The 12,427-nt window shown below is 30.5% G+C and overlaps 1 protein-coding gene across 17 annotated transcripts in view; it reads left to right on the forward strand.

The window, feature by feature from the left end:
- The window catches only part of LOC136974106 (tropomyosin-like), a 58,342-nt gene extending 50,520 nt beyond the window's left edge, over window positions 1–7,822 (forward strand). For 5 of the 17 annotated variants that reach the window (XM_067268910.1, XM_067268907.1, XM_067268901.1 and 2 more), the window contains 4 exons: window positions 376–438; window positions 2,367–2,436; window positions 6,464–6,589; window positions 7,038–7,279. In XM_067268910.1, the coding sequence (XP_067125011.1) occupies window positions 376–438; window positions 2,367–2,436; window positions 6,464–6,546 (216 nt within the window). In that variant the 3' untranslated portion in view covers window positions 6,547–6,589; window positions 7,038–7,279. Of the gene's footprint in view, window positions 1–375; window positions 439–483; window positions 547–2,366; window positions 2,437–6,463; window positions 6,590–7,037 lie in introns of all 17 variants that reach the window. The other 12 variants (XM_067268909.1, XM_067268906.1, XM_067268900.1 and 9 more) reach the window with 3 other exon arrangements.
- Window positions 7,823–12,427: the final 4,605 nt, after the last annotated feature.

The raw sequence follows: 12,427 nt of genomic DNA on the forward strand, positions 1-12,427 counted from the left end.
AGTTAATTTGGCAGTCATATTCCTTTCCTTTATTTCACACCTTTGCTTTCATAATTCTTTAATAAGTTCCTAGAAGGAAAAGGCTTTACCTTAAATGCATGGACGGTTTCTGTTTTGTTAATTTTAAAGCATTTGGCTATAATTTGAGATCACATTTTTAACATAGTTAAATTTTGTTTTAGTAATATTGCAGATTTTGCCTTATTTCCGTTTGTTTATTTGTCTTTTGTTTTAGACAAATGATCTCTTTGCCAATGCATTCATTTTCATATTTTAAGAATTTTCTTTTTGTTCTTTTAAATCCATGCTTTTTTTTTCTTTACTTTTTCTTCTTTGCCTACCTAATTGGGTTGGCTCTGCTCTTTATCTATTCAGGCTCATCAAAGGGAAGAAGGCTTTGAAACACAAATCAGATCCGTGACTGCCAAACTAAAAGAGGTGAGATACAATATATTTTCTAAAAATTTTATTGTCACTATTTAGGCACTGCAAAAAGAAGATTCGTACGAAACAACGATTCGTCAGTTGACACACAGACTCCAGGAGGTAGGAAGTATTAGTTAAGAAAGAAAAAGTTTTCGTATCTAATGTTTTCAAATATTAAATTTAATTCTTTTCAAAAATACAGTGCAGCATAATTAGAATGTCACTTAACTTCACTTAAACTTTGAAAAAATATATATACTTTACATATATTCAATTATATCAGAACATAACATATTATGATATATTATGTTGTGGTTGTCATTAGATTTTTAATGATGATTTAGCAATTGATATATGCTACATCACATTTTTGTTGACGAGCAAATTAATAAAATAAATTTTTAATTTGATGTCATAATTTCAGTTATTATTAGTTAAATTCATAAGATTTTATAATAATTGAAAATGTGAGCAAAATTCCTAATCTAAAAAAATAAAGTTAAATCTAAACAGATTAATCAAGAATTAATGGAAAATATACTTTTATAATTCATTGAAAGTAATATTTTAATTATTATATTATTTTTCATTAATTCATTAGTTGCACTGTTATTTTTGTATAAATATTTTTCATTTAGAATCAACTTTTTAGAATTAGTTAATATAATTGTAGACACTTATAAATTTCACTTATAAATAGCTATATAAACTTGAAACAAAAGCTATTTCACAAACTTTTTTCAAGTATTATTGTAGAGAAACTTACATTAAAGGATAATTTAGCATACAAAAGAATTAATTTTTACTTAATAAACATGCATTAAAATATTTCCTGAATTAAAATCATTTAAATATTCAAAATCAACAATATAATAAAAGATTAAAAATTATTTCATAAAATCTCATCTTGTACAATAACAGCATACCTTGTAAAATTGTTATTGCAAGATTTGTTGTAATTAAGATGATATTCTTGAATTAATTTTTACCTGTTTATATAGATAATTATTACTTGTTTTTTATTAAATTCAGTTAACTGTAATCTAAAAATTTTATGCTAATATTTGGAAGACAAATTATAAAAATTAAAAGAAATTGTACAGTTTACAATAATGTGAGTTTAAAAATTTATTACAAAGAAAAAAAATCCTTGAAGTTACAGTTCCTCATCTTCGGCACTTTTGAATGTCTAACAAAAGTGATTGATTGGTTATGTATTAGCTAGTTTAGTTGGTTGATTATCCAACCAGTTAAAAGTAATTTTTATTTTTACTTTAAAAAAAATAATAATAATAAATAAAATAAGGATAACCAGACTACAGATTAGCATACACTTGAGTATTTTAGTATGTGCACTGTTTTGTTCTTATTAATTGATATTTATAAGTACATTTGCAATGTCAACTAGCTAACATTGTAAGTCAATCACCTAAAAAGTTCTGGAGAAAATGCTGGTATATAAAAAGATATATATATATATATATGTATATGTGTTATATATATATATATATATATATACACAGAGAACTGAACATGAAGAATTTGAAGTTGTTTGAAGAATTTTTTTTACTTCATTATTTTAATTTGAGTTCTATGTTAATTAAAGTAAATGTTTTATAATTTAGTAAAGACATATTTGAAAAGGAGTATTACATTCTATAATGGCAGAAAATGAAATTTTTTATAATTTTAATATTTTTAATTGTGCATGTAAAGAAATTAACATCTGTTGGACATCTGTATTGTAATTTTGCCAGATAAAATATTAGAATATCTAAGATTAGTTAGGCTAAAAATATTTCTACAGCATATATCTTATTTCAGTATTGATTTTTACCTTTTCTATGCCAGTAAGTTACATAATTTTTGAAAATCATTTTGAACATTTTATATTATTTAAGTTCATTTTATTATTTTAAATTTGTTTTTGAATTTATTAGGCTGAAGCAAGGGCTGAATTCGCTGAAAGATCAGTACAGAAACTTCAAAAAGAAGTTGATAGACTTGAAGGTAAGTGGTCAAGAATGCAAAAAGTACAATGTATTATTTTAATAACAAAATTTTGCATGTGATTTATATTTATACTTAATGCTTTTGTTTATAAAAAATTTAAAACCTATTTTGATAAGATTTTAAGAAAAATTTCATAAGCTATTAAACACATTAAAATTATGAACAAAGTAGAATGTTGTTAATATGAATTTGATATAATGATAGGTGATTTTGTTTTAATTTTGCAAATAAAAATGAAAAAAATAATAAGCATGTTTTTAATAAGATGACAAGTCATTCTGATTGATTTCAACATTAACAGTTTTTGATATTAATTTTGATTGTAATATACAAAACTGATATTATTGGAATACAGTAGTTTCAATTTAATAAACCAGTTTAATGTTTAACTTATATAAAAAACAACAATAGTTGTAAAACTGGATAACTGAGATTTCTACATTATAAACAATACAAGTTCTTCAGTTATAGTTACAATAAACATTGACATTCTCCTGTTATTTGTGAAACATGTTTTTTCTTTATATTATTCATTTTACTGTACAATCAAAATTATATTAATTTTCTTTTGGCAAACTGACTTTTAGACATTATATTTCCTATTATTGGCAACATAAACCTGTTCCTGATGGATATTGCCAACATCATACAATATTTGGTTAAAAAAACATATTTTATTTACTATATATATATATTACAGTTTATTACAGTAATTACAGTTTATTATTATTATATATATATATATATATATAATAATAATTAAACTGTAATTTCAAAATATAAACTGTATATAAACTGTAATTTCAAATATATATATATTTGAAATTACAGTTTTTCATTTTTCCCACTCCCATCAATTCCTATCTAATCACAACTGTAACAGAAGGTAGACAGGATTGTTAAAAAATAACTTCTCCAACTCAGGGGGCACTGGGGCATGTTTTACTGCTCAAAATGAAACATTTGGACAACAGGTATTTCAGATGATGCATTCACCATTTGTTAAATAAAAATTTTTTGTACAAAAAGTCACCAATAGGTGGTGTTAGAGCTATTCAAATCGCAATTATAAATGTTCAATATGTCCTCCACTGTTTTCAACAATGTTCTCTATTCACAAAAGTGTGTTTTTTATTGCTGAATGCAACGAGTTTGCTTTAATCAAGAGAACGTGAAAACAAATGCTGTCCTTTGTATCTGACACAGATACACATCTTTTATGATAGACCTGGTCCATCTAGAAATCTTGTAACCAGAAGTCACATGGAGAGAGATCAAGTGAAGGAGGAGGCCAAGCTGTTTGGAAGTAATGGCTGATCCCCGTTCATCTATTAAAATCCACCTTAACATATGTTGAACAGAGCTAGCGCACAATCTTTCATGAATATTGCTACATTCATGCAAAATGGTGCACCACCCACATTGTTTGACAACATTGACGATCCCAGAACTTAATGTGTTAAGATACTGTCTATAGCAGACATGGGCAAATGCGGCTCTTTTTGAGTTACATGCGGCTCTTACTGAAAGTGTTAATTTCTGCTTTTTATTATTATTTTTACAATTTTATTTTTATAATTTTGTGAAAATATGTTTATTAAAAAAATTCAATATTTGTTTTATATTATATTTATATTATATAATAAAATCATGCGCCTTACCATACTATCCACCATGACAATATAGAACTGCAGTTCCCATGCATTTTGCAAAACCTACATTTTGGCTCCCACTGAACTCTTGCTTGCCCATCCCTGGTCTATAGTGATGGAACAGGTTCAGACCCCAATTTCATAGTTTCAGTGCCATCTATTGGTGACTTTTGTACAATTGCAATTTATTTTTTATTTAATAAATAGCAATTGCATCATCTGATGTACCTATTGTCCAAATGTTGTTTCCTTTCAAGCAGTAGAACATGGCTCTAGAGCCCTCTGAGTTGTGGAAGTTATTTTTTAACAAATGCTATACATAGGTAAGAAAAGGTATATAAGACTGTATATCACATAGAAATATAATATAGAAGTAGTAGAATTATATTGGATACGCAGGGTAACACCACACACACAAGCGTGAGAGAGAGAGGATTATGATGAGTAGAAGTGATTTTTTGGCATAGCCTGTGTATTTTAAATTATCAGTACACGTATAAGTAATTTTTTACAAAGTAGATTCACACTAAAAAGGACCTTCGAGAGGAGAATGATTGTAATTAGAGATGAAGCTAGTGATTTTGATGATACTTAAGCTAGTACTCATAGACGAGTCAGATATTGTGCAGTGGAGTGGAGAGACTAAGAGTAGTAGGTCTTCGTTGAGAGGACGAAGATCGCGATCGTAGAGGACTATAGATTATGAGGAAGGAGCATGAGATGTTCGTAATAAGGGATGCGTAGTCTATCAGATCGTGTGAAGCTAGGCATTAATTTTATCGCGATGTTTCACACAGATTTAGATATTTATAGAATGTCTAGTAGGAATGATTCGAGGTAGTGCAGCAGAATAAGACGGTTTCTTCTTAAGAGCTGCATCTAGTGTCATTGAGATGATATTACTATCTTTAATGAATTTTAACTATTAGGCTATTTAAAAGTTTAAACCGACATGTGAAATAATTATCAAAAACACACGATCACAAGCAACACGCAATAGAGAGAGAGACATCAATAGAACGTACTATTGTGGTGCTTCTATGCAACTGTGAGACTCTGAATGAGTACACACACCACGTGAGCACAGGTTAGTTAGAGATGAGGATATATTAATAGAGGTAGTAGATCATAGTGGATGTGAGTAACTATAATATGGCGACGATCTCAGTCAGAGCATGCTCCAGATGAAGAGGAATCATACAGTATATGATGACTGCGTAGAGATAGTGCACAATTAGGAGATCTTGCGTAGGTTAGAGCGACTGTCTAGTATGCGAGCGTGATATGCATTCGTGTGAGTATATCGAGACGATATGCTACGTATAATTTGTTCTGATAATATCTGTGCCTTTCATTCAGTTGACATAGGCCGCGTTTAGAAGATATGAGCTGAACTTATCGAAGTGATGTGCTCGGAGTGTTGCTAACCACGATGTAGGTTGTAATAGTTCTGTTATCAATTGAGCAGAGGTGGACACTGGAGTATAGAGTCGCGCAAGTATTAGTATGAATACGAGTAGTATAGTATCAGGTTAGATAGTGAACCATCGACTACGACAGAGTCGTCTAGAAGGAGGCAGAAAAGTCGCTCAGTCAGATCAGTCTAGCGATGGTGCAGATGCTTATTTAATCTACGGTTTTCACCTATTACGAAGTCGTGTCATTGAGTATATATAAATCGTAGCGCTTTCAATGTAGATATAATAACGCTTCAGATAGGCATGTGTGAGTGAGTATCGTAAGCTTAGCCTGATACTACATTGCGGACACGTCATATTTTGTACTTTTGTTTATGTTTTTTTTTATTTATATTTAATTATGGTGGGTATGGAATATAGTATATAGATTATATGTTAGCGGTTATACTGTTACTCAGGAGGAAGATGCAATAGGAGATATAGTGATAGAGAGTATAGCATCCCTACAATATGGAGCATGCTAGAGTTACTCACACGTGTGTCAATGTGCGGAGACGGGCATAGAAATCACACACGTAAGAGAATTATGCATAATGCTGAGACACAGGATGCGATGGGCATTATGTTGGTTATGAAATTAGAAACCAAACTTTAGAAAATTAAATCTGAAAATTCTTCAAGTAGTTAATTAGGTTGACAACCACTGGTACAGATTTTCCAAATATAAATTAATAATTGCTATAATTATCAATGTGTTATCATCAATTAGGTTATTTTGCAAAAAAGTATATATATACTTTTTGCAAAATAACCTGGTAATATTAATTTGTATTTGGTTAATTGTAACTGGCTGATTTTGATATTGTTAATGTATGTCATAAATTTTCCTCCTGTTGTAATTTTTAATAAAACAATAATATCTACAAATTGAGTTGCCTGCTGTATACATTGCAGATGATTTGCTTGCTGAACGAGAAAAGAACCACCTTCTACAGGAGGAGGTGGAAACTACTTTGAAGGATATTCAGTCCATGTGACCTCATCTTGCCTATATGTTATGTGTGATGATCCTTGTAGAAGGTTTGCTGCATGTTATTTCTAACATACTAATTAATTAATTTCATTACACATAATTGTAAAGTCTCTGTAATGATTAATTTAATTATCCCCATTTGAGTAATAGTTTAAAACAATAACATTTTAGAAAACTGTTTTTGCATGAGAATAAGAGAGTTTAGTTAATGTTAATACATTAAAAGTAAAATGTTTATTTTAATAATATTTGCATGATAGTAATTTTGTTATTATTAATAAATGTTAGTTATGCAGAACATTATGGCTTGATAATTACTATGTATGTCATGGCCAAATGCTATTAAATTTAAATAACTCAATTAATTTATCTAATTTGAATGTATGAAATGGAATGTATAGTAGATATTCACTAATTTACCAACCCACTTAATATATTTTTCACCATTATTTAATTTGGGTATTTGAATTTTACAATATATTATTATATTTTCAGATGACCTTGTTCAGGAAAAAGAAAAATACAAGACCATCTCTGATGAAATGGACCAGACTTTTGCTGAACTTACTGGTTATTGAGGAGCCTTTGTACTGTCTGTCTATGTATCTATATACATACCTATATATATATATACATACATAAATTCCACTTTATTTGGCACAGTTGACAAGTACAGTAACTGTAATATTTTTATCTGTCTAAAATTGCCCAATGACCTGTTGGGCACTAAATATTGATTAGCGTATTGATTTCAGTGATTATAAAATTTTATTTGAATGATGATGTGGTGTCACTAAGTATGCCAATAATGCCAAATTTTGCTACTTTGCATACTTAATTAAAATACATACAAGTATATATTATACATATATATTAAAAAAAAAAACAAAAATTGCCAATTTAACAATATCACAAAAGAAAAAGTCTTAAAGGTTGTACATTCAGGTAAATGGTCTGTCTAGTAGATGGTTTATGGTAATGGTGTGATAATACTGAAATTTTTTTATTGCCTACTGATACTAACACTGCCTTTAAGGATGCTTAGAAATGTTTTATGCTGGAGATTCATAATGTATGCAAAAAAAAATTTGATTAGCCTTGTAATTATTACAAAGTGACTTGTGCTTGTTAGCTTACCTTTATTAAAAGTAAAAAAAAAAAAACAAAACAAAAAAATTATGATGCAGTTTTTACATATGTTAAGTGTGAAAACGACTGTATCGTTTTGATTTAAAATTTCTTTGTACCATTCCTTTGTCAATAAATTCTTGTGTAGAGTTTCTTTTTTCACGTTTTTGTTTATTATAAAAAATTTTAAACTGCAAGATTATTGCAAAATGATATTTTATGAAACCTGCATTTTATATTAAATTCAAGTATAATATAGTAGAATAACTTTTTATATGAAATATATAACATGTAAAAGTTTTATAGTCACTTTATTGATGTTAAACAATACGATCACTAAATACAAAAGGTAAAAATCAAATGCATTTTTAAAATAATTCCAAAATGAATACAAATAGAAACTCTCTTAGAGTACATAACTTATGTGTATACAGTATATTGATTTAAATTTAACTTTGCAATTACTATTTCTCACTGAAGCACATTCTTGTCAGATTAAGCAGCATGGGAGAGCTTGGATAGTACTTATTAACACTTGAAATACTTGGATAATACTTCAAAGATTAGATGGAGTATCAAGTTCTATTGTTTATCCAATTTGAGCTTTGTTGCTGCAGTTAAAGTCCAGGTAAAAAGAAGAATAGAATATGAAAGGTTATAAAAAAATAGCCAAAATATGTCATCCTTTGTTTAGAGAGTAGGCATCATTGATCCATTGAACTGTTAATATCAGAAGACTGAAGAAATTGTAAATTGAACTTTATATAATAACAGAGAGATATAAGTCAACTCAAAATAGGTATGGTAGAAAGGAATAATTTGAACTTAAAAAGGTCTTATAATTGTTATCAAATTTGAATCAAAATTTCATATAGGACAAATGATCCCTATAAAATTATTTATCAAAATATAATTTTTTCACAAATCCTCTGTGTAACTTTCAATGTAGATTTTGGAAGAGAGACATCCACACTCATTCTGTTAAGTAAATGATTTAAAGATAGATAAGACAAATAAACATTTAGAAATGTCTTATATTAAATTCTTTTAATAATTTCCAAGAACACAACTGGCATAAATATTCATAACAAGATAGTACACAAATGTACCAAAAAATGTTAACATCTGAGTTATTTCTGGAACTAGAGAGAATTTATACAGAATGAACTGCTTTATTATTGTCAGCTTTGAATCTATAAGGTGGGGTGCACGTATTGAGGCGACAGATTTTGCTTCATTTTTTACTCCCAACCCTCTTCTGTATACAATTCGTCGACACCATTGCCTCCCCCTCCACATTTGCGCAATCATATGTGCAATAAATATCAATTAACAACAGAATATTCCAAAATAAATGAATTATTTTGTATACGCAAACACTGATGACCTCTCCGTGTCAGCATTCATCAACACCCTCCTCCAATCTCGAAGTGGTGGCAATAAATGCACGTCGCCTAAGTTCATGATAATCTCAGGAATTTAGTTGCAGGAAAAAATTTTGTAACATCATTTAAGATTAATAACATGACAGATAATTTATTTACTTTTGCTCGCTTTATGTGTTTCTGGAACCAGTTGGATAGTAAAAGCGAGAATCTTAAGCGTAACTAATTTAATTTTCTTAGTTTTAATTAATTTTTTAAAAGAAACAGAACGTTTTGACAAGAAAATTAATTTCTTTTTAGTTTTTGTTTCGTTTTTGTTTGGTTTATACTTTAAATATTTAGTTCATTTATTATCTATGTAGTCATGTTCTAGTGTTTTGCAATACGCTTTTATTGTGTTAAAAAATTCTTTTTCACTTTACAATGTTACCAACTGTAATAATTATCAATCTGTACCATTTTTTACAGACAGATTCCAATAATAAATCTGAGTGTATCATAATTGATAATTGTAAAATAATTTTTTCATTTTAGTAGAATTTTTAAAATGTTGGTACAAAATCCAAAACAAAAATACTTCAATTGAAGTGCTTGGTAGCAACTCAAGTTGACAGATCCCGAAACACGTCTTGCGAAGTAACGACTCAACCGATTCGAACAAAATTTTGCAGATTAATTGAATTAATAAAATGGCGTGTCGTGACAGAAGAGATCGTGGGTCAAAAGTCATTCCCATGTTAAGTCAATGGGAAATTTTTCATTGTAAAAACGTAAAGCGCGTGTTACTCAACATTCGAAATAAAGCGAAGCTCTTGTCAATTTTTTTTAATTAACGATAGTTTTTCCCATTTTTATCGAAAAATTGACCATTAATGTATTATACGTTGCATAACAATGTTTTCAATAAATAACGATAGCACAATATGTTAAATTTCGGATTCCAATTTAAGTTTTATTAATTATTTTTCTGTTGGTTTTTTTGTTAAATACAGGAATATTTTAAATTGTTTTTAAAATTAAACTTTTCTAAATTTGTGGCCTCTCGTGCGTATATCCAATTTGACATTTCGAAAAACACTATTACTATTATGTTTACAAGTGATTTGCATTTATTGTTTTAATAGTGGAAGTAATATCTTTATTAGTTTCGAAGAGGAATACAGTAGAGCATGGATTAACCGACCGCGTTCTAGTCGGCAAATTCAAATGTCCGCTAGTGATGTGGCGCTACAATATTTGGTTATGTCTTGGCTACTTTAATATTATTTTTGTTAAATTTTTGCATGTTTTAGCTGGCAGCACTGGCTCGGCCATGAAAGGGAGGCTAGTATTTAAACCAGGCCTAATACACTATACTAATAATGTATTTTTTCATACTTTTCGGTTATCCGACCAACCCCAGTCCCCAATTAAGTCGGATAATCGATGCTCTACTGTACTTGTAAAGAATCTAGCAAAATATCAGGTTTGGCCTTGAATTAAATCTGTTAACATTAGCAATGCACTTGCACCAACTTTTTATTGTTTAATATCTTCCGATCCTTTCCTTGGTAAAACCATGTAACGTGTACAATACAGGAGATGAAAATACAAATAATTTTAAACTTACAGGATTTGGCTTTCCTTTTACAAATTGTTTCATGAAGATAAAAGGGGCAAGCCTATTGCATATACAGGGTGTCTCAAAAATGTACGGACAAACTTTTAGGGGAAGTAGATAACATTAAAGCAGGCCTGGCCAACCCGCGGCCCGTCACGTTAAATTGTGTGGCTCGCTAAGCGATATTATATCGCTACTTTGGAAGAACACCGGCACAACTCAAAAATTTCGATTTTTTGATTGTCATAATCAAAATGAAAATGTACTAAATTTTGATGTGTAAGTGTCATAAAAGTAACTTGCGTTTTTGGCCATTAGGAAACAGTTATATGAGTGTTGAATAAGTGATAAGAGATATTCAGTTAAATCTTTGAATGGGATTTTCTCAAAACTAGTTATTTTGAGTTATGCCGGTTTTCTTCCAAAGTAGCGATATATCTATTAAACTTTTGTTTCCCGTTATGTGTATACCAAAACAATTAAATAAATGAAAATTTGCATATGTCATTGTTATAATGCGCAAGTGCGAGTACGAACTCTTGGTATAACAATAAAATCTTATTCATTTTGTATTTGTTTTACTTTTTAAAAGCATGTTTGCCTAAATTGTGGCCCACCGTAATGTTACGCGTGATCAAAGTGGCCCGCGAAACAATTTGGGTTGGCCAGGCCTGATCTAAAGGAATGAGAATTACATAGGAACTCATAACCGGAAACGTCAGTGGAAAGTGGTAGTAGAGGTAGAAGATCTGAAAAGGCACAAGACAGTGATTAATGGGAAACATTTATTGGACATAATTAGTACAAATGGCGTACCAGTTCATAATGTTACAAGAGATGCTCGAAGTTTCCACCATTAGACGCGATGCATACTAGAAACCGACGGAGCATTGATTACCGGACACGTTCGAACACACCGGAGTTTCTTTCATTGTAGCAGCAGCGCAGACGAGTCTTGCCACTAGATCCATTTCAGACTTCACAGGCGTCATACACCATAGCCTTGAGGGTCCCCCATAGAAAGAAATCGAGGCTTGATAAATCAGGTGAGCGTGGGCTACGGCCAGAGAGCCAGTCCACTACAGCTATTCCATCAATATGGGAAAGACCTGTTCAAATGCGCACAAACATCCATTCCATAATGGAGAGGTGCCCCATCGTGTTGGAACCACATGTTGTGTTTCATATTTGCTGGAACATCTTCAAGTAAGGCCAGTAGAACCTTACAGAAAGATCAGATAGTTTGTGGCGGTCATGCCGGATGGTGAAAGGTACGGCCGCCTATTGACTTACGGTGACGTTTCCAGTTATGTGTTCCTATGCAATTCTCATTTCTTTAGATCAGTGTTTCCCAAAGTGTGGTACGCGTACCCCCAGGGGTACGGAAAGAGTTTAGTGGGGGTACACGCTGCACCGTGCTTCGGCTGTTCCTGGTGCAACAAGCAGTTTACTTTTTTTCGATTACGAACATAGAAAAATAATAAAAAACTTCGTTACTTCTTAGCGGTTTCGCCGGGTGCTGTGATTCTGTGTATTCCTCCACCTTATGGCCAAGACAACAGTGTCACACAAAAACCTCCAGTATCTACACATTGAATTGTTACAATGTGCGCGTGTGTATTTTTAGCTTTTGTGAGATTTTTCTAACAGGAAAGGTTTGTTATGTGCCTTTAGTATTAATAGAAAGCTAAAAATGCCGAATAAACCAATTTTTCTGTAGCTAGTTACTACAACTAACGATTCTTAGCAGAGTCTTACTTTGACAGTGCTTC

This window comes from Centruroides vittatus, unplaced genomic scaffold (assembly GCF_030686945.1).
Source record: "Centruroides vittatus isolate TY-2023 unplaced genomic scaffold, ASM3068694v2 contig_341, whole genome shotgun sequence".
In the NCBI taxonomy this organism is placed as follows: Eukaryota; Metazoa; Arthropoda; class Arachnida; order Scorpiones; family Buthidae; genus Centruroides; species Centruroides vittatus.